At 45.8% G+C, this 27,630-nt stretch overlaps 6 protein-coding genes across 9 annotated transcripts; 5 read left to right on the top strand and 1 right to left on the bottom strand.

Annotated features, from left to right (window-relative positions):
• The first annotated feature begins 208 nt into the window (after positions 1-208).
• LOC6549546 (protein lin-54 homolog) lies at positions 209-6,877 on the top strand. 2 transcript variants are annotated; one of them, XM_015156155.2, is made up of 5 exons: positions 209-644; positions 3,609-5,047; positions 5,108-6,006; positions 6,079-6,218; positions 6,282-6,877. In XM_015156155.2, the coding sequence occupies exons 1-5, from the start codon at positions 620-622 to the stop codon at positions 6,605-6,607; spliced, it is 2,829 nt and encodes a 942-aa protein (XP_015011641.1). In that variant the 5' UTR covers positions 209-619; the 3' UTR covers positions 6,608-6,877. The 2 variants fall into 2 exon arrangements, with proteins under 2 accessions (XP_015011641.1, XP_001975752.1); XM_001975716.3 differs by lacking the exon at positions 209-644 and adding an exon at positions 3,268-3,548.
• LOC6549547 (elongation factor Tu, mitochondrial) lies at positions 1,367-3,194 on the top strand. The gene is made up of 2 exons (XM_001975717.3): positions 1,367-1,515; positions 1,572-3,194. The coding sequence occupies exon 2, from the start codon at positions 1,601-1,603 to the stop codon at positions 3,068-3,070; it is 1,470 nt and encodes a 489-aa protein (XP_001975753.1). The 5' UTR covers positions 1,367-1,515; positions 1,572-1,600; the 3' UTR covers positions 3,071-3,194.
• Positions 6,878-6,896: 19 nt separating the features above from the next.
• LOC6549542 (synaptic vesicular amine transporter) lies at positions 6,897-26,422 on the bottom strand. Of its 3 annotated transcripts, XM_001975712.3 has the most exons (9): positions 26,061-26,421; positions 24,800-24,992; positions 21,440-21,947; positions 13,839-14,009; positions 13,629-13,767; positions 13,442-13,500; positions 12,787-13,382; positions 12,323-12,640; positions 6,897-11,919 (listed from the first exon to the last, which is right to left on the bottom strand). In XM_001975712.3, exons 3-9 carry the CDS (start codon positions 21,924-21,926, stop codon positions 11,848-11,850), a joined length of 1,842 nt encoding a protein of 613 aa, XP_001975748.1. In that variant the 5' UTR covers positions 21,927-21,947; positions 24,800-24,992; positions 26,061-26,421; the 3' UTR covers positions 6,897-11,847. The 3 variants fall into 3 exon arrangements, with proteins under 3 accessions (XP_001975748.1, XP_015012453.1, XP_015012452.1); XM_015156967.2 differs by lacking the exon at positions 6,897-11,919 and having other exon boundaries at positions 12,024-12,640; positions 26,061-26,422; XM_015156966.2 differs by lacking the exons at positions 6,897-11,919; positions 24,800-24,992; positions 26,061-26,421 and adding an exon at positions 23,072-23,366 and having other exon boundaries at positions 12,024-12,640.
• On the top strand, positions 9,070-11,208 carry LOC6549545 (kinesin-related protein 12). The gene is made up of 2 exons (XM_001975715.3): positions 9,070-9,105; positions 9,171-11,208. The coding sequence occupies exons 1-2, from the start codon at positions 9,090-9,092 to the stop codon at positions 10,997-10,999; spliced, it is 1,845 nt and encodes a 614-aa protein (XP_001975751.1). The 5' UTR covers positions 9,070-9,089; the 3' UTR covers positions 11,000-11,208.
• LOC6549544 lies at positions 15,459-17,455 on the top strand. The gene is made up of 2 exons (XM_001975714.3): positions 15,459-15,810; positions 16,058-17,455. The coding sequence occupies exons 1-2, from the start codon at positions 15,669-15,671 to the stop codon at positions 17,044-17,046; spliced, it is 1,131 nt and encodes a 376-aa protein (XP_001975750.2). The 5' UTR covers positions 15,459-15,668; the 3' UTR covers positions 17,047-17,455.
• On the top strand, positions 18,955-19,538 carry LOC6549543. Its single transcript, XM_001975713.3, has one exon. It carries the CDS (start codon positions 19,103-19,105, stop codon positions 19,529-19,531), a length of 429 nt encoding a protein of 142 aa, XP_001975749.1. The 5' UTR covers positions 18,955-19,102; the 3' UTR covers positions 19,532-19,538.
• Positions 26,423-27,630: the final 1,208 nt, after the last annotated feature.

Here is a 27,630-nt window from a genome sequence, read left to right on the forward strand (position 1 = left end):
GAAAAAGCCCCCAACGTTTTTGGCTGCATAAATATCTAAATTTTCATGTTTCAAAAAATGATAATCTTCAGTAAGATTTCTATTGCATTTTTGAATTTTTCCAAATAAATTCTAAAAAAGTAATTGTGGTAGAAGTATTTGCTAACAGTTTATCCAAGTCATGAACCTTCAAGGCTCTGTATTATTGTGGTATGTTTTTGTGGTAATTTCGAGTATTTCTTAAGCAAATTTCAGTATATATGAGTGTGTATGGCGGTATAATTTAACGGTCGCGCTACGGTCCCACTCTGATTCATAAATGTAATGGAAGTCCACTCGATGGCAATTTAAATTGAATTTTGAATTTGCTGTTGCATTCGATTGTAAATACGCGCTGATAAGGCCGCCAAATGAAAGTGCAAATAGCAGTGATATCGCGACGCGCATCTCACCGCAGTGACTAACCACCTCTCGGCCGTTTCGTTCGCCCGCGACGCCCTTTGAGTTCAACGCATTCACATTTCCCAGTGTGCAGATTTTCTTTTTGTTTTGCCCGCAGTCACCGCGCACTGCATTCAAAACAGGATCCAACACACAATTCCCGACCCCAAACGGCCAGGATACACAATAATCACCAAGCATGGACACCAGTGGCGGAAATATGGGTGAGGATCTGGTCATTTCGTATTTCAAATTGAATTTTCAACCTCTGGTACAGCGTGTACTCGCCATGGCAGTTGGGCCGCTCGCTGGCGCGCAAATTGTGCCCATCGATTTGCGGCTTCCCCTTCGCTTAGTTACCCCACTGCCCCGCGACCGACAAGCGGACTATTGTGCACATATTGCATTTCGATTTGCATATATCTGACAATGGGTCTGAATTTAGATTTTTCGTAAGTTTTTGCACTGTGCTGACGAAACGAAAAAGTGCTTTTAACGATCTGGGAACATCCCATGGCGCTGCGTTGCCAGACAGCATGTTACACATATAGACTTGTGCTTGCTTGTGTTGGTGTTTTTAGTGGGGTACAGTCTTGGGGGCAAATGTTTTTACACTGTTAAAAGTATGCAAACGTACAATTTGAGCATTGGCAAGCACTTTAATTAAATTAGCAAGTAATTTTAGACTTTGGTGGATCTTATTAGGTTGGACGGGTTGTCGAGATGAGTGTTTAATGGGTGGAAGAAAAACGCGCACAAAATAATAACGTCAACATGGGGCTGCCACCCCTTTTAAAGTTCTTATGCAAAAGTATCAGTTAACAAAAATATTATTTTACTTCTAGGTAAATATTTAAAGTAGTTACTATTTCTTAATTTACGTTAATACCTTATAATTATTTTATACTTATAAACTGGTTTGGTTTTAAAATAATGTAACCTATCGATATGTGGGTGGCCTATCGAACAACCTCCACGAGGTGGCAGCTCTGGCGCACAGCACATTTCAGGGTTTACGCAATTTCTATCCGTTCGATTTTCTTCGACCTGTGAAAAGGCATTTTACCCCCTGCCAGGACTGCTAAATCTACTCTCGTAAGTGCAGCTGGAACCATCCGCCACATAGCGCAGAACCTAATTCACGTTTTCAGTTAGAAGCGCCTATAGGAAGCCCAGAACCATGTCACATGCATTTGCCGCCGCCGTCTGCCGGTCCACCGCATCCATGTCATTGGCCCTGCGCTGCAGCCGGCGCGCCATGAGCTCCGCCAGATTGCTGCGTATGGCGGGTGCCACAGCCTCCTCCACTGCCTGCAAGGACTGGCAGAGAAGCGGACTACTCGCTGCGCCCAGGACCGGCAACAAGCAGCAGTACCTGCGCCAGTACGCCAACGAGAAGAAGGTATTTGAGCGCACCAAGCCCCATTGCAATGTGGGCACCATCGGTCATGTGGATCACGGCAAGACCACACTCACGGCTGCCATCACCAAGGTTCTGGCCGACAAGCAGCTGGCCGAGAGCAAGAAGTACAATGAAATCGACAATGCGCCCGAGGAGAAGGCTCGTGGCATCACCATCAATGTAGCCCACGTGGAGTACCAAACGGAAACGCGCCACTATGGCCACACCGATTGTCCAGGACATGCGGATTATATCAAAAACATGATCACGGGCACGGCCCAGATGGATGGCGCCATTCTCGTTGTGGCCGCCACTGATGGCGCCATGCCCCAGACCCGTGAGCACATGCTGCTCGCCAAGCAGATCGGCATTGATCACATTGTGGTGTTCATCAACAAGGTGGACGCTGCCGATGAGGAGATGGTCGACCTGGTAGAGATGGAGATCCGGGAGCTGCTCACCGAGATGGGCTATGATGGTGACAAGATTCCTGTGGTGAAGGGTTCGGCGCTGTGCGCCCTCGAGGACAAGAGTCCCGAGATTGGCAAGGAGGCGATCCTGAAACTGCTTCAGGAAGTGGATAGCTTCATTCCCACGCCTGTCCGCGAGCTGGACAAACCTTTCCTGCTGCCTGTTGAGAATGTGTACTCGATTCCCGGACGCGGAACCGTCGTCACTGGCCGCCTGGAGCGCGGAGTGGTCAAGAAGGGCATGGAGTGCGAGTTCGTGGGCTATAACAAGGTGCTCAAGTCGACGGTGACGGGCGTGGAGATGTTCCATCAGATTCTGGAGGAGGCGCAAGCCGGTGACCAGCTGGGAGCTCTAGTGCGCGGCGTAAAGCGAGATGACATCAAGCGCGGCATGGTCATGTGCAAACCGGGCAGCGTGAAGGCTCTCGATCAGCTGGAAGCCCAGGTGTACATCTTGTCCAAGGAAGAAGGCGGCCGCACAAAGCCCTTCATGTCCTTCATCCAACTGCAGATGTTCTCCCGCACCTGGGATTGCGCCGTGCAAGTGCAGATTCCCGACAAGGAAATGGTAATGCCCGGCGAGGATACCAAGCTCGTTCTGCGCCTCATCCGGCCAATGGTCTTGGAGCAGGGACAGCGCTTCACGCTGCGTGACGGAAACCTGACCCTGGGCACCGGTGTCGTCACCAGCACTATGCCTCCTCTGACTGAATCACAGAGATCCGAGCTGACGGAGGGCAAGAAGGCGCGCGAGAAGAAGGTGGCGGCTAAGAAGTAGATCACCGGAACGCCGTCAGTCATTAAATAAAATATTCTTAAGCGATTTTTATGCATATTGTATAAGTTGTTGGCGCTCCAATCACAGTCGAGTAAAATATAAACAAACACCTACGGACAACCAAGTTTTAGTAGATATCTTATATTGGATTTAGAATTTTCCACTTTTAATTTTTCACTGTTGTTAGCTGGCATTTTAACGGACTGTTCGTTGAATTAACAAGTAATTATTGTCTAAAGTAAGCAGAAAATATAAATGTTAAACTTAGGCGGCAGACATCGATTGCTTATCATTCGGCAGTAGACACATTCGATATCGAAATAAATCCGATAAAATCAAACAAGCCCGATAATAACCTGCCTACGACATTTCACAACACTGTTGCAACCGCCTTGAGCGCAGCTGATGATAAAGAACATTTTGAAATTGATTTGAAAATTGACAAAAATGACTACCTACAGCGTAGACTACTTGTCTGGTAGATTAAAGCACCATACCAGTTTGTTGCAAAGTAATTAATAACTAATTTTGTCCACAGATTCCCTAGACGACACAGGACCATTGCCGGAGCTGAGTTTTGAAGACTTTTTGGAGCCAACGTCGGAGAAGAGTTCCCAGCACATGGATGTCCTGGACTCAGAGGAAGACGATGGCGGTGGTGATGAACTCGCCGATCCGGCGAACGATTCCCTGAATACGCCGCAGTTCAAGAAGAACGTGGTCAACATACTGGAGGACAAAAGGTTAAACCCGTCCGGAGTAACCGTTTTAAAGTCGCACGCCATAAAGATGGTGACTACCGGAGGCACACCTCCGGCCAATGCACAAGTTACGGACGTAAAGATACTGAACAAATTTAAACCAATGCCCAGTAATACCCTTAAGATCGGCAGCACAACCATAGCCAACAAATCCACACCGGGCACCATAACAAAGACCCTGAGCAACTTCACACAGATTAAGACGAAAGATGGCCAAGTTATCTATGTCCAGAAGTCTGTCCCTGGAACGCAAAGCAGCACTGCGGTGGCGGGGTCACCAAGCGGAGGAGTACGACGCCTCGTGGCGCCTTCTGGTATCCAGAAGGCAGTGCTTTCTAAGGGCGTGACTTTGGCGAGCACGGGTCTGGTCAAGGCGGCGGTTCCTGCCAAGGCAAGCACCCCGGTTCCCGCCACAGCCATCACCTTAAAGGGCATCCAACCGCTGGCCGGGAGCAGTGTGAAGTCGCCGTTATCCAGCACGCCGGCAACCACATCCGTATCTCTGGCACAGCCCACTAAATTACAGGTATTCCGCACTGCCGATGGTAAAATCATAAAGTTCAATCAGGCTGGTTCCTCGCTACTGCTGAATGCCAAACAGGGAACTGGAACTACAGTCACACCAGGAGGCTCTGCCGCCACTTCTGTAAAACTATCTCCCTCCACGGGAAATGTGGTGCTCAGCAAGCCCGTTGGCCAAGTAGTGGTGAGAACAGAAACTCCTGTAAAGCACGCATCGGGCTCGGTTGCCAGTGCATCAGCAACACCGGGCAAGATGTTGGTGCAAAGTGCCAGCAAACAGATCCTTGTTTCGAATAAGAACATCATTAAACTGTCACCAAATGCGGGGGCTACCAGTTCGACCACCCACACGACAAGCGGACAGACACCTACCTCGAGTGGATTGCACGCTATTCAGCTTCCTGGCAAGGCAGGTGTACAGTATGTACGTGTCCTGACCAACAATAAGAGTGCCGGCTCAACAAGTGCAACAGCGTCTATGCCGAAAACAATGCAAACTCAGAAGATCACTGTGGTGCGATCTCCGGCTGCTAAAGGCGTCCCTGCCACATCTACTATAACATCTGCAGCAGCAGCTCCAGCTGTAGCCGCATCGAAGGCAAACGTTGCCATGGGCAGCACCAACAAGATTGTAATGCGGACAATGGGCGGCAGCATTGTGCCGCTGCCTTCAATGCAGACGTTGGTCTCAAAGGTTGGTAATTGTGTGTTGATGTATATTTATTTCATTCTAACTCCATTTTCATCTTTACAGCGTGCGCTGGGCGCCAGCACCAACGCCTCAAAACCAGCCAGTGCGACGAGCAGCAGCGCCACTCTGAGTGGCAGCCAGGAGTCGCCACGCAAGCACCGGCTTACTGATCTGAATGTGGAGCTAAAGCAATTGGCCTCGGCCAGCAGTGATGCCAGTGACAGCAGCGATGCGGGTCCAGAGGCCAAAAAGCCGCGTTACGTCATTACTATGCAGAAAGGATCACAAAAGGCTACCCAGCCAGTTCAGAAACTAATTAACCGAACAGCAAACGCGCAGCGTGTAGCGGCTAGCGGTACAAGTCCAAACGCCCCAAAGAAAATCTACAACTATGTTCAATCGACGGGAACCAATGGGGTCAAGTACATGATCTGTAACTCGGGTGTGCCCCAATCATCGACGAGTGCCATGCGACGGGGATACACTGGATATGTGGACAGCAAGTCGCGACGTATGGTATCCATTTCCTCGCAACAGCATCGCTTCAAGCAAATGAATACACAGCAGCAGTCAAAACACCAGCAACTACAAGCGCAAGCCAAACAAAGGATTAGGCAGCAGCAGCTGCCTACCGAGCAATCGGCGCCGACTAAAGTCGAGCCAAAGCTGCCGACACAACCTCCGGGCTTCAACCCCGTTCCCACCAAGCCGCTTTTCGACATCCTTAAACAACCAGCAACCGGGGCAGCCGCAACCGTCGATGCGTTGGGCGGAATGACATCGCGGCGAAAGCACTGCAATTGCAGCAAGTCGCAGTGCCTAAAGCTTTACTGCGATTGCTTCGCAAACGGCGAGTTTTGCCAGGATTGTACCTGCAAGGATTGCTTCAACAATATGGACTACGAGGTGGAGCGGGAGCGGGCTATTCGCAGTTGCCTTGATCGCAACCCCAGCGCATTTCAGTAAGTTTATTTGCACGATGTTTTATGTTTTAAAAGATGTTAATCACATAACTACTCCCTTTTCCTTAACAGACCCAAAATTACAGCACCCAATTCAGGTGACATGCGTCTGCATAACAAAGGCTGCAACTGTAAGAGATCAGGCTGTCTCAAGAACTATTGTGAGTGCTATGAGGCAAAGATTCCCTGCACCAGCATATGTAAATGCGTTGGTAAGTAGACTTTTAAAACGGATGTTCTGTATGATCAACTAACTGAATCACCTCATTTTTCAGGTTGTCGAAACATGGAAGACCGTCCAGACGTGGACATGGACTCTTTGGACGGACTGATGGGAGCAAAGAGTCTGCAAAAGGACAAAGCTAGCAATAAGCAATCGAACGAGAATCGCGCAAATATGTATTTTACGGACGATGTCATCGAAGCGACGATCATGTGCATGATATCGCGGATTGTAATGCACGAGAAACAGAATATGCCCGTTGAGGACACGGAGCGCGAAGTGATGGAGGAGCTGGGCGAAAGCCTGAACCAGATCATCACTTTTGCCAAGGAGAAGCACGACACCTCTCAGCTAGATGAGTCCAAGGCAACTTCTTAGAGCTGCAAATTTAGTTACACATGATTTATGAATTAGTTTATAAGTTCAAAGAGTTCTTGACCTATTCTCAACCATATTCTAATTTTCGCTTTCTAAAAGTTGACCTTAAAGTAACGTGTACCCTATTAAAATAGTTTAAAACACAAAATGTATATACCATACATAGCAAATTTCAGATTTAAGACCATTTTGTAATTGTGTTATAAACTTTTCCTTGAATTGGATGTAAATAATTTAGAGACTAAATAAAGTTTAATGGCAATTCAACACAAATGAAAAGACGTAGTACTGTTTTGTAGCTTGTTTATTCACCAACAACTTCAGTTACATATTTGTATTTTGCACATGCATTTGCATTGTTTCAAATTTATTGATGAGCGAGTATATTAAACTCAACGCAATTTAGATTGGTTTTTCAATATCGGTATCAGCTTAGTAGCAATATCTCTATGAATTAAACATATGTCGAATGACTACAGTATAGGTAATAGTTGATTGTATTCATAGTAGGTATTTAGTTTCGTATATAGTTTTATTAAGTATAGTTATATATTCTACTTGGTCACCATTGGTCTTTATAAATAGCATATATGTATGTTTGTGTTCTGGTTTCTCCCGGTTCTCACCCTATAAACATGGCATGGCATGACATGAGTACATATGTATGTAGTTTCAAGGTTTGAGTAAAAATGTGATAATCGTTAAAGGACTTAGTGCATATACGTAGTTAGTAGCTCGTGTTATGCTAATATCTGCTAATATATATGCCCTGTTATACATATTTGATACACTGTTTTGACTAATATGCTCGCGCTAAACTATAGGGGTTTATAGGTTTAATTTGCGGTCATCCGAATACGAACTTTTTAGAGAGAGTATGTGTGTGCGGTTATATCTTATCTAGCAAATACATACAGTAAACGTTGAGTATATCGATTTAAGGATAGATTTGAATATTTGAATACTGTGCACAAAACGCTTTGGTTAGTTGCATTAGCATTGTTGTTTGTTTGACCCCATACCAGCTTTTTTTGGATTGTTAGTTACGTAACACTTATGCAACATTTGAACATTGTTAGGCAACAATAACGACTTGATTACGCATAATATATGTATGTGTTGAGTATGCTGAACTATTCAGTTAGAAGCTATATTGTCTAATTCACACGTTTATATTGGATGCTGGGCCCCCAGAAGGGGGGCTAAAGCATAAACTTACACAACAACTTTATGAAAACCGAACAAAAAACATTTGCTAAATATCGTATAAGTACTTTGGAGTTGCATACCCTGTACAATGTATTTTTCTAAGGTTGTTGTAATATGCAATCATTGAAGAGTTCCTTAGTTGTAAAACGCGTGTTGCATGATTGAATTCGGCAATTCTTCAAAGCGTGAAAAGTCGTAACGGACACAGCATAGAATTTCTGGTGTGCTTTGAATGGATCTAGGGTATTACGAGTATTTGAGTAATTCATCTTTCACAACAATAGAACAACGATGATAATCAGCAAGTATTTCAGCTATTCGTATATACAGTTTGTCAATATAACCTCATTGTATACCTGCGATTAACTACATTTTGTCGGCTTTCTTGAACCTTTTTCGACCACTACAGAGCTATCTTTTTTTTACAATACTTTCTATTAGAGTTGTTGGGTTATATGCGTCCAAAATATTGACTTTTATGGCCCAATAAACAGGACTATCACGTTTAATGAGGATTTTACATGGTGATCACAACGCTTAGAGACACTTGCAGCCATTCAAGTGCCTTGCGGCAATATCCTTACGATCCAATACGATCTGGTCAAGTGGGGGAACAAAGTCGGTAATACTTATGGGTTAAGGTCTAAAACTTTGGGTGGGAATAGTTGAATAGTTGGTAATCAGTGGTTTGTCCTATGTCTAAATTTTGTGAACACCCAATTTAGCGACTTTGTTTCTCACTAGATAATTGAAACATAAAATACAACCTAGGACTTATATTCAAAATTGTGAACGCTTATAGACCCTTTACATGTTTTGAGTTTCTATAGAATGGTGTTCATATTCCACGTACCATTAGGTACCAAAATCCTATCAAATATTCCCTTTTTTGTCAGATAACTTGTGTGTGTGCTATGTGGGCAACAATATTACAAGATTTAATGATTATATAGATACTTTATTTAACTTTAACAACTTGTAATATGAAATTGAATTACTTAAGGAAGGTGGGTCTCCGCTGTGGAGTAGTGCCCATTAATCCCGTCCAATTTCTACGCCGTATTGCCAAAAAGTTTTAATGGTTTGCTGGAGCGAGAATTATATGGACAGAACCGAAAACCAAAGTTGCCTGGGTTTTCGGTTCTAGACCTGTGAAAAATTATCTATCTGAACTCATTTGAATATATTCTAAAAACAAAAAAAAACATTTATATGATTGGCACGCTATTTTCGAACTCGCATACCTTGGAAAAGCCAAAATTATCAGCTCCAAATGAATCGTATTTCGTGTGAGTTGCTGTTCCAGGTTCCAAGCACTGTCAAAACTAATTCCCAGGGCCTTCTTTTGTTCCAGATCCTTCGCGTCGCCAGGCGAGTGATGTCTTCAATGGAGACCCCTTCAAAATTCACTCGTACAACTTTCGCTATGCCGACAAGCCATTTTATCCGGTCCAGAACTATCAAAGATCTCAGCCACCAACTCGGCCGGCACTGGTGAAGAAGGCCTCCTTCCAGACCTTCTACCATAATCCTAGATTCAGCCAGGATCCCGAGTACATTCCGGCGAAAAGGAGTCCACTCACTGCCACCTATAGACGTCGCCTCCTGCAGGAATCAATGGATATGCCCTTGGGAACTCCGCTGGGAACGCCGGACAGGCAGAGTGTACCGGTGGCTCCGCAGACGAGGCGTTTACCCACTGCCACGGATTCCCCGCTCCTCAGGACCTGCTGTCAAAGTGGGCGGTACCAGGCTATGAGACGTGGTCCGAGCATTACGACTTTGTGTCAGAGTAGCAATAATCTCCTGCGATCAGCGGGTGGCGTTGCCCTTCCCACTTCCACCACCACCTTCTCCAGGAACTCCAACACCCTTCTGCAGAACCGAAGAAGCGGCTGCGGGATCAGCATCAACATATGCAGTGCGGATTCCCAATCGGAGATGGACAACAATGTGAGCATCAAAATCGCAACGGATGCCTATCTGCTGAACAATACGGATAAGGTGAGGACCAAGTCGCAGTCGGAGCGCTGTACTCCCAGATCCAGCGGCACCTTTGGCATCGACAAGCGACTGTCCAAGTTCAATGTGAGCGAGACGAAACCGCGGACGAGTCCGGAATGGGAGCTCCGGCAGAGGGAAAAGGCACGGGAAGTGGAGCGACAACGAGAACGGGAGCGGGATCGACAGCTGTTGGAGGATCGACGCTTGGAGCAGGAGAGGGAGCTTCAGGAGGAGCGGGAGCGTGCCCGCCAGCGGGAGCGTGATCGTGAGCAGTTCCGCCAGTTGGAGCGCCTGCGGGATGAGGAGCGACTCATAGAATTGGAAGTGGAGCGCGAGAGGCAACGCTTGCGGGAACTGGAGCGGGAAAGCCAGCGGCACAGGGAATACGAGCAGCTGTGTGCCCTCCAGGAGCAATCGCGTCGGGAGCAACTGGAGCTACTGCGTCAAGAGCCAATAAATCCCCGACCGCCGGTTCCAATGACCTCGCACTTGTACACTACGACCTCTGATGATCGTTTGCCCGGAATGGCCTTTTGTGACTTAACGTCACGTAGGACTCGGAGATTGGAGACTGCAACGGAGAATCCGTCCAGACCGAAAGACAGACGGAAGACTAGAGTTAATCAGGATGCTAGAAGTGTCTCTTCCGCTACCCGTTCACTTACTCCCCCACCGATCCTTATCCAGAATAGCAGCTCCCCTTCACCGACAGCTCCATGCACTCCTACCTCCCGTTCATCCTCTGTGAATCGTATGGCAAACCGCTGCTCCAGTCGTAGTTCTACCCCCATTCCCAATCCCCAGGGTAGCGCCACTCCTACTGTCCCAAGAAATCTAGATCGCAGTAGTTCGGGAACTTCAAATGGCAATGTCCATGTCACAGTGACCACGACCGGGAGACGGAGCAACTGCAGCATGAGGCGTTCATCCCATGCCCGGGTTAGTGAGCAAAAACAGCTGAATGGAAATCAAACCTGCGTCACCTGTCTGAATAATATGCCCATTAGGATAACCACTTCTCGATCCAGGGACACGGATCTAGCCTTCAGTCTGAACCATGTGAGGATGAGGGGATCTTCACCAGCGCCACGGGAGAGGAGCAGCAGTCAGGAAAGCCAAGATTCCTGTCAGGTTAACATCAGCGTGTATGCGGATAAACTGCGTTTGATGCGTTTGTAATAATATAGGGAACATGGGCGATTATATGCGTGATTTTGGGACAGATCATCTCCAGAATATAGAGTTAAGCTGTCCCAGAAGCCGCACATATATTCCCCCAACTTCTCTGTATTAGAATAACTCCAAAATTAGTTGTATCATCGCTGTTATTTGACTTTATGTGTTCTTAACTTAACTAAATCCGAAAATGATATTCCAAACTAAGTAAATCACGGTATCTTCTATATTACTCTCGCTCCTGGCGAATCCTCCATTAAATCAGTGCAATTGCGGGCGTGTGCTTGTTGGATCGGCAATTAAACCTTCCCTGCTGGGAGTAGAGTCTTCCAAGGAAGGACTCTCACAAGCTCATTAAGCTCAATCGTACAGTCACATCTGCTTTATCCGCATGCTATACTGTACTTCCAAAAAAAATAAGATAGTTTCCAAACCTTTGGCCACTAAATTGCCTCCAATATGTAGTAGGGTTCCTAGGATCCTCAATTTCTGCTTACTTTCCTACCCGTCACATCGAACTTCTGGCTCATCCTGGAGCCCTGTTTTCACTCAACTTTCTCATTCTTCACAAATTTGTGTGCTCGACTTTAACATGTGCAAAGTTTTTGGGGGAGGTTACTTCTTGATATGATCAATGGCGTATGTATATAAACACTATAGTGCAACATGGGTAAAACATTGAACAAGAATAACGATTGGATTGGAATTTCATATGATATTACTGATATTGTTGGTTGTGGTTACGTTTACTTTCTGATCTTCGATTTTTTTCTTGATTTTATTACCCGCTTTTTTTTTTTAGATTTTTGGTTGCACTTTTGGCAACATTGCATTGCAGTTAAATCGTTAGCTTATTCGTCTTCATCGTAGTTTTGATAGGTTACATAACGCACCTGAGCCCGATCGCGTCCATAGATCAAAGACTGGAAGCACAGAAATGAAATAGGAAAGGGTATGGGTTAGTTTAATGCATTTCCTAGACAGGTTTTACTATATATCGTGCAAAATGAAACTCAGGCAGCGCTTTAAATAAAAATTAATAGTTTTATTACAAACAAATTAAGCAGAACTTAGCACTAAAAACAATGAGAATGACTAAAGATACGAAAAATAATAATAAATTAAAATTAAGCAATGCAAGGACACTCAAAGACGCTCGCTCTCGTAGGCCGCATTCGTCCTGCCCGCCTCGGCATCCGAATCGGGAACAGAAGTACCATGCATGATGGCCGGGCAGGATGCGGTCATCTGGGGGATTCCCGAGGATTCCCCTGAAGCGGCAGCAGCGGCTGCAGCAGCTTCAGCCGCCTCCCTGGCCATACGTACCTTCTTCTCGTCGCTCGTCGGCGGATTCTTGAGCAGCGTCAGGAGTGGGGCGTACATGAAGCAGAGAATGGCGATCCCGAACAGCATCCACTCGAATCCGATGCTCTTCACCAGCGATCCGGACAAGGCGGGGCCCACGGCGAAGCCCACACAGAAGGCCACATCGCCCAGGGCGTAAACGCTGCCGTACACCGCCGAGTGTCGTATGTCCACCAGATAGCCCAGCTCCGGCATCATCGAGGAGTCCACCATGCCAATGGCGAAGCCCAGTCCGGCGTTCGGGATAATCAGGTGGGTGATCGAAGTGGCCATGGGTATCTGATAAGGTATACGAGTATATGTAAATCGAAATGGTATTGCTCTGATTACGCGAATTCTTGAGCAATCTTTAAAACCTCTTTGACGATAAAGATTTTACTACCTAATCTCCCAAACTCAATATTTTGCAGTGGAATATTACTTACAAATATCAAGCATCCTCCGATGATAATCAAACCCAAGCAGGCGGCAAACCAACGTCCAATTTTGTGTCCCAGCGGTCCGAAGAGATTGGTGCCAATCAGGTAGCTTATGGAGGCGGGCAGGAAGGCCACGCCCTGCTCCCAGCGAGTGGCGCCCATGTTGTCCACCATCCACAGCGGCAGGGAGGGTTCCAGCATGGCGATGCCCATATTGGCGAACGTAATGGCACCAGCAGCGATCAGGATGTACGGGTCACTGATGAGGCTCTTCAGCGAGGGCGGTTCCGTTTCGGCCTTCTGGATCGATGGCTGCAGCATGAACAACTGCAGCAGGCCATCGCCCAAGGCCAGGGCAGCCAGGATCAGGAATGGAGCCGACTTGCCCACAAACTCGTACATCACGCCGCCGAATGGTGGACCTATGAGCACGCCCAAGGCCAATCCTCCCAGTGCTATGCCCATGGCGTTTCCACGCTCCTTGTCGTCCGTAAACCGATCTGCCAGCATGCCCATTCCGGATACCGAGGAGCACGATGATCCAATCCCTTGCAGAGCCCTCGCCACAAACAGCACCAGGTAAGATCTTCCAAATGCGAAAACTGGGAAAAGTTTATGGGTTCAATACCATTTCTAGTGCAGTGGAGCCAGTGGAGCTTACTTATCGTTGAGAGGAACATGATCACGAAGCCAGCGAACATGGGAATACTGTAGCCAATCCTGCATGGGTATAAATATGTGATCAAACATTCCTAATTGCTTATATATTTGGTCCCTGGATTTAAATCAGTTTCATTCTCTTGCAGGAGAAGTGTGAAAGGTAAATGTTATTAGTTCATGCGACTTACCGGTGAGTCAGGGGTCCAACAATTGGGTTAACTAGCAGCTGGACGAACGCCTTGGAGGCGAACAGGAGTCCCACCTCGACGGTCTCGCCCACCAGCTCGTTGTGTCGCTCCTCCAGTTCCCGGTAGTAGGTCTCGTTCTCTGTGGATTGTCGCGGATTTTCAAGGACTTTCGCTGCAGACTGGCCAATTAGCGGCTACGGCGACACTTACCCTCCGGACTAATCGTGGAGATCTCGAGCGGAGCCGCCTCGCTGCCATCCTTGTTGCATGGACACGGCGTGGGGGGCGGCGGAACGTTGGACGTTAGCGGTGTGCGTGGAAAGCTGTCGAGCGGCGCATCCGGATGTCGTATGTCGTACAGGAACTCGGGTATGATGGGCACTAAACATTGGGGGGAGACCCTTATAATTTGATTGCAACAAAAAGAATTTGCTCACAATTAACCTAAACGCTCTTGTGCCCTGGGCGCAGTTTTCACCAGGCCGCCGGTTGGTAATTGCGTTCTCCAGGCCCCAGAAAGTTTTATAATTGCCTTGCCGCTGGCAGAGATTGCCACCGCCTCCCTCCATCAATTCTAATTGAGTTGCAACCAAAAATTGAGGGGATGGAGTGCAAAATTGCGCATACGCCACGTTTACAACGATGCGTTTAATGGACTCGGCGATGTCTAGCATAAAGCCACATGCAACTTTCGTCTTCGGCGGGCAAATTCAATTTGTTTATTGCATGCTTCGCCTCTGTTTATATTTATTATCAACACCCGGAGAACTCGAGAGCTCCACTGTGCGGGCCACTGTAATTGCATTTCCTGCCAAAGTGCTAGGCCGAGGTCAGAGGTTGGGCCTTTCGGAGTGGCTCTTTCAATTGAGTGAGTGCCGAGTTTGAAGTATTGTTGGGGTAATTTGTTTGCTTGTGCAGCCAGTTACTCGTGGTTATCGCTCTGACAGCCCATAACCATATATGTATGGCCTGCCTGCTTGGAGGTTTGTTTAATGAGTGCCATTCATGCTCCATGGGGTTTGGGGTTTGGGGCTCAAGTTTCGTATTAGCCTGTGCCCGTGCCTCGTGCCAAAGTTCAGCGAAAGTGGAAGTCTCATCTGACCTGGAAGCCCACTCAACTGTCACATATGTCGGCCATGTGGACGAAGCGACATCAACATGCCATTTGTGCCATGTACCATGCAACCGGAAATATATGCAAATTCGGCAACATCTAACTAATTGGGGTTAACCACTTGGCGATTAAGCAGCGAACTTAGTGCCACGGGAGAAATGTTGCATAGTAATTTTCCAAGCTGGCAGCCCCAACAACTCATTAAAATGTCTCCCGAGTCTTTGACATAAAAATGATAATTCCGGCAAAAGCACGTGCAGTCGGGATCAGGAGATGGGTGGCGCGGGGTGTTAGGGGTTGGAAGTTCGATTTGGGGGCAAGTGGGGCAGCCAGTCGCTTCGGTTGCATTTCGCGTGTCGAAGACACTTAAACCGCAATGCCAAAAGGAAGGCGACTCGGGCAGCTAGGCAAACAAACAGTCACCATCGCCGATTCAGGGCTGCGGAAGTTGTGATGGAGTTAAGGGATTTTAGGCATCATAGAAAACTACGCGGTATAAGTTACTATGCAGTTACTATATAGCTGAAGGACATGTATCTTTCTCTCAGACACTAATCAGAAAATAAAGATCACTAGACATCCAGTAAGAAAGGATTTTAGCAGTGTTTGCAATGCAGTATTAGCTTGCTTCCTTGGCCCAAATTTATTAGCCAACCGTTCTGAAACCTTTTCCCGCAGCCCTGCGGCTCCGGCCGCAGGTCACCCAGATACATGACTTCGACATGCCGGGCGACAGTGGCGTCGTCGTCAAGCCAAACAGAAGCGGCAGTGAGGCGGCAACTGGCGAAGCAACCAGTCATCCACCGGCGACGAGGAAGAGGACAACTCTGCGCCCAAGCTGGGGACGCTGGAGTAGGCTTTTGTTTACCCATTTAATATGCACAGGATTTAATTAGCCATAGAATCCTCGGGAGGAGCGGGTGGAAATGCGACCCATTTGGGAGTCGGCCAGCAGGCCGCTGTTTGTGCGCTCCGTGTGGCAGGAGGCGATCGGGAGGCGCCACTTCATCCTCGACTACGAGCCGCGACAGAGGCAGCGCTGGAAGCGCCAGAAGACAAGGCTGAGAGGTGAGTGCTCCATCATGTGGCGCCCAAAGGGTATCCTTACCAAAATTAAGCCCATAATTGCACATCGATTTTGTACCCGATTTTTCTGGTATTGATCGAAAAAATTTAATTTGATAGGACAATATTTCTCCTTTTTTGTATATATTACATATACATATATTATTATTTGAATTTGGCAAAGTTTGCTGGCTTAGACATTTTGAGTTTTAAGTGCCATCCATTTTTCCATTGACGATTTGCTTTCAAGGCAACTACCAGCAGTCGGAGTCCTACGAGATCCTCGAGCAGTCCGTGGAGGACAGTGTGGAGTACCTGGACGAGTACCTCCTGCTGGACGCCACCAAGCTGACGCTGCAGCAGCAACAGTCGCTGCCCACCGTGGGTGGGCGCCCAGGCCCCGCCCCCTCGACGGGTGGAGGTCAGCGGGGAGAGCAGCGCCACCAGAGCCGCCAGTCGAAGCGACGAGCTTGGCTGTTGAGTCGCGGGCGCACCTATAACATGGACCACCACCACATGGAGCATCAGTCGCGCAGGAGTTCGCTGCAGGATGCAACTAGCACTCTCTCCACGACCGCAAACAATCCCGAGGAGCGACTGGCCGAAAGGGTGCTCCACTGGCTGGATTTGGCAGGACGCACTGATATTGTGAAAGAGAAGGTGGTCACTCCGCCGGCCAGCAGTAGTGCCCAGTTGGCCAGATCTGCCCAGAGGATGCAGCGCAGTCACCAACGCAGCATGAGTCTCAAGCGCGTGGCGGCGGCGGCAGTGAGTCACCAGCGATCGGTGGCCAGGAAGCCCGTCGTCAAACCAACACCCGTTGCCCAACCGGTCACCAGCTCCTCCCTGTCCGCCTCCAATGCCAAGCCCATAACCATTATCTTCAACAAGGAGGGCGTGCCCGTGCGCCTCAATAGACCCGCTCGCAACATCGACCTCTGCACCCTGAGCAGCAGTGCCAGCACCACGAGAAGATTGGCTGGTCAGTTGGCCTCGGCGCGCCTGTACAGCGGAGCCACTGCATCGCCCTTGCCGGAGGACAGCCGTACGCCTCCACTCAGTGGGCGGGGAGTCGGATCATCCGCCGCCTCGGACAGCAGGAAACAGCTGCACATCTTCATGCCCAGTCTGCCCAAGAAGGGTCTGCTGGCGGCGGGTTCCACGACGGGCAGTGGCATGGGTGGTGGTTCTGGCGAGGATGCCCTGAGCACCAGCTTCAGTGAGTTGTGCCAGTTATAGTCAGTCTACTCATTAAAGCGATGAAACTAACTACTTATTTTCCAGTTCTTAACTAACAAAGTAATTTCATTCGTAGAACTTTTTTAAACAATTTCTTGATTTCAATAATGTACTATGAATAAAAAGAAATTGTAAAGTTTTTCATTTTCAATTGCAAATAATATGAGACCCATATGCCGAAAGCTAAAGAATGCTTTCACTTATTTCACTGACTTTTCTGTCGTTTATGTTTTCCTTTCCCAAAATAATTGTACCAAAGACACGTCAAATTTGTCAGGAGAATATATTAATGTAGTTTATTAATAGCCAGACTACAGAAACCTAGAATAGATAGTTTCGCGGAATTCGAATACTCTAACCGCAACTTTTTAATTTTCATAAAAATGTAGATACATCTAAGATACTTTAGCTAATGGAATCTGTATTTATTTTTGGCATTTGAAAATGTATTATTTGAAACCACTCAAATATCTTATAAATTTCTGCTTGCGCCAAGTTTTGTGAGGGTATTTCTTGTGCCTGGGAGGACTACTTATTAATATCGCACAATCTTTTCTTGGTTTTATTGATTTTCGTTTGGGTTCCGTTGCCATTGAAAGTTTCTTTTGTTTGTTTCTTTTTATCGAATTTGGTGGGTTTATTTTTGGATTACCCCCAAAAAGTCGGCGGCATGTGCCACGCCCACTTTCTTTTGTTTTGATTTCGGTTCTGACTTCATTGTTGATTTTTGCGTTTTTTGTACGCTTGCGGGGGCGGTGATCCTGCGGAGATTCCCACGTGAAAGGAGCGTAATCAATGTAATTGTGGCAATATTGCATGTTTAACCATGGCATAAAGTTGAAGTTAAAGTTTTACCCTAATGAATGTGGTAATTTTGCGCAGAATGGAAGAGAGTTTAAGTTTGGAAGGGGAATCAAGCATTACTGGTAAATAAAGTTAATAAATGAAATAATTCAGGAGAAATATGATGACCTTTAGTACAGGAAAAGCTGCTAAAAATATACACTTGCATTAAAAAAGGGTGAAAACCTATACAAGTAAAGAGTTCAAAATTGTTTGGCTCTCTCTACGTATTTTCTTATAGATGTTGTCAACTAATTTTATGGGTCTTACGACAGCCGGAACCTAAGCGGTCGTAAACTAATTATGGACATTACATATCCATCAGTTTGATGGGATAACAACTGTCAACCGTTGCGAAGGAGACTCCTTGGATATCCATCAAGCGTCATGCAAGAACACCCAAATCTAAACTTGCCACACGTGGCAAGTTGTCGTTGTCGTCGTCATCGTATTATTTTATGATTGACGCGTCGGTGCTTAGATTCGATTTCGATATTACCAGCGATACCAAAATATAGGTAAAAAGGACATGCAGCAAAGCAATATTATGGAATGAAACGGATCAATCCTGAAGAATTCGCGTTAGTTTCACGCATAGCGAAATTATGTTGAAGGTGCCTCTTGTGGTAGAGTAAATTTAAGGGCATTAAGCCCAACTTATAAGAGTTATTTTCTGTGCAGTTTTGAGATACATCGCAATAGCCATAGATGGTGGGGGATAAGCGCAAGGCTCAATGAGTCATTGCGTCTGGCATGACAGCGAAACGACACCGAGAAAGCCGCACGATTGTGACCTTTCTCGAAATGGGTCTGGTTGGGTGGTAGCCACGGAATCCGAGCCCGTGGCCAACGGAAAACGGGGAAAAGTTTTCGACTTCAAGGCAAGCCAAAAGCCAAAAGCCAAAAGACAAAAGGGGGAGCAATTACTTTTGGAGGCAAAAACTTTGGGCCGCCTGACGTTTGACTTTTGCCCGCTTCGTTCACGGCAAAAGAAAATGCGCAACAATACTGGGTGTATTTCGGATTGCACATAGCGTATAACAGGCCTAAACGGACTTATAGACGTGGCATTCCGCCTGCCGTGACTTATTCGCGTTTTTGCAGCGGACGCGACAGGTTCTCCCGGCGATTGGAGTTCCACTTTTCCCCATTGTTGGCCGCCTAACGAGCAAAGTTTCCCACGGCGCACTTTAATTTTCCGGCCATTAGTGGCATGTCCACCGACGAGGATTCCCTGGGCAGTCCCCTCAAGCCGGCCACGCCCACACCCGGTGAACGCGAACGCGAACCGGCACGGGAACGCCACAGGGGCGGTCGATCTGGAGCCGCGGATCTGCTGCGCCATCAGCAAAGCTTCGAGGCACGCTACAGCGGCATCATCCAGAAGCAAATCTGGGAGACGAGCATCAACAAGGATGTGCTGGAACGTCAGCTGAATGCCTACTTCCCCTTCTCCAGGAGCGCCTCGCTGACCAAGGACGCATCCGGCGGTTTCGATCAGCTCCTGCCGCCGGCGACGGGCGGAAGTGGGCTGAAGACGCGTTCCCTGGCCACCACGCCCACCAGGCGACCGGGCGTCTGCCTGGAGAAGCTGGAGACGGTGGATGTGGCCTCCGTCGAGCCGCAGAAGCAGGCGAAGTAATGTCCCAGGATTGTGATCACTGAATCATTGCGATGTGCGTAAGGTTGAAAGGCAATTTTGAATATTTTTAGTCTAGGATAGGATAGCTGAGATGTCTTACTAAGACCCGGATACCAAATTTATCATTCGACTAGGTATATTTAATATATATAATATCTGTGAAAAGCCGGAACTAGTGTTTCTTCCTGGTGCTACAGCTTAAATACTTGTATATTCAATTCAAATGTTTGATTAATCCAATCGGAAGAAAATAATGAACGAAGCTAAGTCAAAATCGAGGCTAGCTTAAAATCCAAAACAAATTTCCAACACGTAGCTTTAAACAGTATTACCAACATGTAAGATGTAAGTCCAATCTACTGTTTACTTAGCACCCCTAGGCATTGTCTACAGCACTAAAACAATCAATTTGCATAGTTCAAGCAAATGTCGATGCAAAATACTCCTTTTATTGGCTAAGCATATGACCAAAGTAACCCTATTTAAGCTACTATTATTCAATCTTCTTCAATAAAACAAGAGCTTATTGCATATTCAATTTGTTATCGAGTCAAGCGGATAGCGCCATGGCCCATATAAATCTCCACAGGCGCCCTGCTAAATCTAATTTACGAGTATATTATGCGAGAAAGGAGAAATGCGGGAAAAAGGAGGGTGGGGGGTGAGTGCGTAGGGCAGAGATCAAATGTAATAATCAAATGTATTTGCAGCAATTTTCACTTCAGCACCTTGAGCGCGAAGCGGGAAAGCACTTAAGTGGAAATGCCGCCAGTCAAACGCTAAAAGCCCAGCCGCTTTTCCCCTTTTCCTATTCTGCCATCCGTTTATACTGTCAGCTAGCTGGGTGGGAAACTTCTCCTATGGAGCTAATAGTTTTTCCACTTTTCCTTTGACTTTCACTTCCGTGCCATCTCAACAAGTTGCTCGAGTGGTTCGGCTATTTCCGTTTGCTTTTTCGCCCAACTTGTTGATTTAAATTCATGAACGTTTGGCACAAAAGAAAGAATCTCGTCCCACTTCTTTTTCGGGTTTTTCTTTTTTTCCTTTCGCCCTGCTGTATTTGTCAGGCTGGAGCACCGGAGGATTCCCACTCAATGTCCATGTGTTTGGCCAGCCACTTGACATAAGCACTTGGTGCTGGACACATCCACCACATCCACCATTCCCCCACCACTTTCGCAGAGTTTTCCCTGGTGGGGTTTTAGTGTCAACTGCAGGAGGGTCTTCTCCTCCAGTGCGTGTCCATTTAATTGACTGTCGACGGCTCGGCACTTGGAGCTGCCCAACTCAGCCTGCTCCATTGGCCATCGGCATCCGTATCGGCATCTGATAATGACTAAGCAGGGGCACTTCAGCATTGATTAGTTGCTGGATGGTATTTGATTTAATTGCAGGTCTTCGCACATAAATTAGGCGCGCACTAAGCTTTTCCGAACTATCTGAGCTACTACTGCAGCTTCTGCTTATCATATATCGCAATGAATGCCCTTCGTTTAGCTTAATTAATTAGTATCTGGTATCTGAATCAGTTTTAATAAGGGATATGATGCATGTTAAATAACATAAGATAAAAAAATGTTTATAGTATTTAATCGAATCTAAGAACATCTCTGTTAATCCTGAGAAACCTCAGCTGTCCGTATCTTTGGGATTGATGAACTGACAACCGCCATTCGCATTGACAGGAAAGCGTTCATTAGCTTAAGTGCCGCTCAGTGGTAATTTTATGCCACCACTTGGCGCATTCCCCCAAGGAAATGGACAATTTCCAGGCCATTGGCTGGCAAGGATTGCCAGCTCCCTGGAGATAAATGCTCATGAAATGCTAATGGCCACCAGGGCATGAGATTTATGCGACGTAATATATGGTATCTTAAGGTAACAGCCCGAACAGGCAGTTAAACTCACCCACTGTGGTCAGCAGCATGTTGTCGAGGAGCAGGGCTATGGCCACGATGACGAGCACCAGGCGATTGGAGCCCCGCCAGCTGACCATCCAGGACTTGGCGGCGGCCCAGGACCCGGCAGCGCGTGGATCCTCCTCGCGGTACTGATCCGCTGGCGGCGGAGCCTGTCGTCCTGCGTAGGACTGCGACTGGTAGGTGGGCGGCGGCGGTACCGGTGGCTCCTTGCCGACGCCCATGATGCCGCAATCCTGCTCCATATTGCCATTCTGCTGAGTGCTGTCCAACTGCTGCTTGAATGGATTTTTGCTGGGCGTGTTGCTGGCGGGTCCTCCGGGATGCTGTTGCTGCTGGCTGTTGGTGGTGGTGCTGGTGGTGGTTGCGTTTACGGTGAAGGAGGTGGTCTCGCTAATCTCCGACTGCTTCTGGGGGGCTGTGCTCTGCGTGTGTTTTCTTGGTCCACCATTGCCCGCATCGGTCGATGATTGCATTGCGTCGCTAGCCGCTGGTTGCTACGGAAGGCAGTAAGCCGATTGTCTTTTTAAAATGTAATCAAATCAAGAGTAAGCGGCTTTCCCATTCCCCATTCCCCATCTCATTCCCATTCCCATTCCAAATCAAATCCAAATGTCCCACGCTCGCTTTACGCCTCAATGATTTTCGCTAATTAAAAGTAAATTACGAGTCTTGGGACTCGCAATTAAAAAGCATATCTTTCACACGGCAACACGACTCTAATTGAATCATACGCAATTTAAATATTTATTTAATTGCCTGCCACCCCGTTCTACCACCAAATACACGGGGCGTATGCGCAACATTTGTAATTTGACATTTTCTGTTGCCTATCGCCAGGCGCAAATTCAATTTGCCTGCATAATTCGCACTGAAAGTCCCACAAAAGGGAGTCTAAGAAGCAGAGTTCTTTAAGTTTTCGGTTGTAAAATTTAATTACCGCAGTGCTATTAGCAAAAAAGGTCTCGTAATTGAAGGCAAAGATGAATCAAGTCTTCCGCCAAAAGTCTTTGCATAATGCCTTCAATTTACTTTGCAATTGAGCCCACAATTGATTCCTGTCCCGGCGGACAATTGATTGTTTATGACGTCTTCGCATTGATAAAGTGTTGGCATTGAATGACAAATGGAAAATATCTGACAAATTGACGGGGAAGCTGCTGAAAGTTCAAACAACTGCATCACGTTTGGGGGCGTGACAAACGGCAGCAAATTTTGTCATTTCAATTGATTAAATCAACTAGAGTTGGCTGCCTAAATACAAAGCTGTTGCGTTAGTTTGAATTCAGGGGAAATCTGGCATCATTTCAATTAGCCCCTATATTTGTCCATTAGTTTCTCGTTTAATTGCGCTACTGCTGGTAATGGGAAGATTTTTAATGGCTTGTAGGCAAACAAATGGGATAATTTCTAGTAACAAGCCAACAGCTGTAAAGCCCTACAAAGTAGAGCCCTATCTGTTCTGTTTTCTGGGTTTTATAATACATATACTATGCTAAATAATGGAAATTTTTTAATATTATTAGCATATTTCTCATCACTTTGGCCATATTCACTTTACATGCAATGTTTTTTTCTTCATGAGCCATGATATAAGTTAGCCATAATGGCAATCATTTACCTGGTGCTTTTTCTGATTTAATAGCTCTGCAACTGAACTCTCGCCTCTACAATATCACTTGCACTAATGAACCTGAATCTTCTTTAACGACCGATATTTATAGGGCTGAAATCGCACTGAAATCCCAATTAGCCAATGATTCTGGAGCCAGTGAATCAGAAGAGGTAATGCGGATGGATTGCACTTTCTTTTTCACAACTTGTTCACTTGGGAATCTTTTTCGGGGTGGATCGTTCATTCCGCGGATTCCAATTCTACCGACAAGTCGGCGCTCTGAGCTCGAACTAAAAACTTTAGCGTGCCGCCGGAGGCTTATTAAACGAATTAATTTTTGTTCAAGCGCAAAAGATTCGCTTAGTTTGTATGAAAAAATTGCTCGCCGCGTAGTAAATGCATGGGTCTTTGCATTTCAAGTGAATGCACAATGAAAAGTGTGTAAAATACATTTTAATAATTATTAATTAACAATTGGCATGCAACTTCGGTTTATGGGCGTGGGAGAATTCGATTCAAACAAAAGATACGTTTTTTTTAGATTTGAAATTATGCTAATTCATTGGGTTTTCAGGTTTGGCTTTCAGAGCCTGAAAGTTGAACTTTTTTCATTCCGAATTGATTAGAATCGAATTTAATGCAATTGCATTCTTAAGTGCATTTGTATCGCGTGTGTTCTCCTATGTTTTTTTTAATGCATGTAAACAAGCTGGGTTTTTTGCAATATTTTTAAATCAAAGTTTTAATGCTCTTTCGGAAGATGTGCTTTACTTCAAAGGGAAGTACTTATATATATGATTGAATATACAACTAAGCTTTTGAATAATTGAAGTGTTTTAATACATATTACATTTATTTTAATTATGTTTTAAGTTTTAGTTATAGCTCAGCAAATCTTTGTGAAAGAGTATATTACATAGAATTCCTGCATTGAATTAAATTGAGCTGCATGTGCGATGCGATGTGACGAATGCGATTGTTTAATTCTTTATTTATGTTCCCTCAGATATTTATTTTGATTACTGTTCGTCGTTGCTTTTTGTTAATTGTTGTTGCTGCTGGAGCTTGTGCCAAGTGCCCAAGATTTCTCAACTGGCGACGGTTGAAAATGAGTGGCTTGCTGCCTCTTCTAAGCATCGGCACGCAACTTTATTTAAATTGTGCCCATTTCTCAGATTTTTATTAATTAAAACGAAGCTCTTGCCTGCGCTTAGCCAGCGGACTTGAGCTTGACATTGAAGCCAATGGCTGACGCAGATGGAAGAGGCCTCGGCTTGTCTAAGGCCATAAACTGGTTTTCCCGTATAATCAACCAGGAATTGGCAGCCCTTCAAGTCGGCTTTTTATCTACCATTTAATTGCTGTACAAATTTGCACCGACGCCCGAAGGCGCAGCTGAATTTACTTTTTTCCACCAGCTATAAATTGCAATTTTAATTGCAAAACGGTAGCGAGATACATATATAGCAGGGGCGTGTAAATGGGCCCCTTTTAAGCTAATTAGCACAAATCGATGCCAATGAGCATTCGTCTATTTAAGCACAAAGATCGGAACTCAAAAACAAAGCCGTTTTATTGTGGGCCACTTGAACGTGCCAAGTGAGCTTAAACTCAAAGGCTTGCAAAAGTTTAATTCAAAAACAATGTTTTGTAATGGGACAATTTTCTGAGCTCTATAAATATTTATACCGTGCTTTGAAATATTAAAAATAAGCATCTTGCACTTTTACTCACCTGAGTAATTTCCTATAAACGACTCGTTTAGCTTTCTTTGGGGAAATTCTGGAAATATGGAGTCGGTGCTCGGATGGGATGGGTTTTGTGTCTGGTCTGCTCAAGGAGTCTATTGCAAGCTGCCAGTTGGTGGAGTCAGGTGGTTGTTGTAGCCGGATTTTTGCGGGTGAGGTTGTGCGTTGTTGGAGTATTCCTGTGGGAGAATCCGAGAAGAAACCAAGTCATTTAAATAAAGATGCTTGAAGCGGATTTGCAATGTCTCCGGTGGCCGGGAGATTTCTGCTGGCAGTGGCCACTTGTGGCTTCCGTGTTTTGTGATGGCACTCGAGTGGTTTTCCTTTGAGGGGAGTGTTTGCTCTTCGGTGGGCTTGTGGCAAGGTCGTTGGCCAACAAAAGACGGGAAAAGTGGGCATTGTAAGAGATCTTAAATGGTAATACTTCGCGGTCTCTTTTCAAAATGTTTGAACCTTTGCTACGCATAATACTACGAGTATATATACAACAAAAAAATGTTAAGGGTAACCACCGCGTACTGAAGGCAAATAGGCATGAATATATTTGCGGATTTATTATGCAATACCCAAATATGCCACAGTCAATGAGATTGCGGCTATTTGCGGAGGGCATATTAAGTAAGGTAAATACTATTTACATCTATATTTGTTAATACTTTTATTTGTCTTCTTTTTTGTGCACCACGCTGTCGGTTGTCGAATCGAGCGAAAAATATTGTTTGCCTGGCAGGCCCGATTCAAATCGATTATTAAATAAATACAAGTAGGTCTAAATAAACAGGCAGTTGTAGCCGCTTTAAAATGCAATTTCGATTGATTTTTGATTGATTTTCATTCATCACTCGCAGTCGAGTGGAGATTTTAAGGAATTAATCATCTGTTGTCATCTAATGTTGTTATATAAAGTTTACAGATAAATAGACTCTTTTAAATACATCTTAATTGCTTTTCCACATTGCAAGGTAGTTAATACGTAACTATAATTAAAGTAGAAGAAATTAGCATTGCCATTTCGTTGCTTGTAAGTATTGTTAGCAAGTAGTTGTAATTTTTGACTTTCAATCACTTATATTATATATATTCTAATATTACTTGGTATATATTACTCAAATCGCTTGTGATCGCCTGGACCTTTAAACAACTGAAGTTCAAAGTGGTCTTAATATGTAAATATGGTAAAATATAAAAGAAAAGTTTTCAGTACAAATTGGTTAACACTTTGAATTAAATATCCATTTTCAACTTACACCCTGAAATCTTTGAAGTTTTCACATATTTTTAGAAGAAGCTTGGTTGCGTGGTGCTTGCGATTTAAACACGGATTTCGCCGCACATTTGTTGGAATTGCCGAGAGTGATTTTGTTGCTGGAAACAAAACTAAACTAATGCTACAACGGCAGCTGACTGCGAGTGAGTGCCACAAGTGTTCTTTCTGGTGCTGAGGCTGCACTGCGAGCGTGGGAAACGGGCACGTCCATCAGCCACGAGATCTCATCTCGCACTGAACGCAGATGCGCTGGCCAGCGGCGCACGAGGCGCCTGCGACGTCGACGGCGGACGACTGCGCCCAGGATGTGGCCGGGTGTGCTGGTGTCCTGGTGTCCTGGTGGCAGATGTGTCCGTGGTGCGGGTTGTAGTCGGTGGGGCGCAGGACGCAGGACGCAGGACGAAGCTGGCAGCGCTGCCTGCCACTTGTTGTCTGCTGCCTGTTGCAGCACACTCCCCTTATCCTTATCCGCTCCTGCCCACTCCCCCCGCTGCTCCTGCTTCCCATCCTGGCATATTGATGGAAACTGCCAACGGCAATGATTCTGCTCAATTGCCTTCATTGTGTTCGCTCTCCACATACATCTGTGTGTGTGTGCGTTGGGCTTCCCTCTGTTTGAATTTATTTTCGCTACGCCTGTAAGTATGCAACGCACTTCGGGGTTGCCCGCCATATAGATAGATATATATACATATATATATATGGAAATGGAGAGGGCGGCACACGCATATTATGCCTAATTGATTTTCGCCTCCTAAGTGGCAACTCAATTTTTGGGAACAAGAAAGGACTTCTCCGCATTTAACTAAAGTCAAAAACTGAAAGTCTTTAAGGGAAGTGAAATGGGGTGTAAACTTATTTTAGAAACATTCGGTGGGAAGAACTTTTAATTTATGTGAAACCGTTTTAAATATATTTATTATTTAAGTTCAAAGTACTTCGCTTAGCTCTTACAAATTCTTTGTAATCTATACAAGGCGTTTCATAAATAGTTTACCATTTTGTATTTACTCTAGTCACTGAATATTTTAAGGTCACACGGCAGTAATGCATTGCATAGTTACAGATTTTCCGCCTTTTTCACAGCATCATCATCTCACGACCATAAGAAAACCATCTTTAAGTCGCCCACGACCCTTATTTTCGCATAACGAGGTCACAATTTGCGTTTTTTTTGTCAGGCGAAGGTGTAACAGGTGTATTGCATATCCCCCAGGACATTGGCCTTATGGCAAATGTGAATCCAAACGTGTTGGTGCACTGATTTAACCAATTTCCGGTGGAATTTCGCTGCCGGCAGACAGTTTGTGGATACAACCACCTGATGGATTCTCGAGTTGAGCCCGAACGAGCACACTTACCCATAGGTCGCTTCAATTAATCCATTTAAGCTGTTGGTAAATTTATGCAGCCAGACGGATGGGACACGCGACGAATGGCAAGATACAGATAAAGATACGGATGCGCAGATACAAAGACCGCTGCGATTGGAAAACGACACGCGACTGAATCGGAGATTGGAAAAGAGGCAGAAGCCAGAAGTGTTTATA

This window comes from Drosophila erecta, unplaced genomic scaffold (assembly GCF_003286155.1).
Source record: "Drosophila erecta strain 14021-0224.00,06,07 unplaced genomic scaffold, DereRS2 tig00000092-arrow-pilon, whole genome shotgun sequence".
Taxonomy (NCBI): domain Eukaryota; kingdom Metazoa; phylum Arthropoda; class Insecta; order Diptera; family Drosophilidae; genus Drosophila; species Drosophila erecta.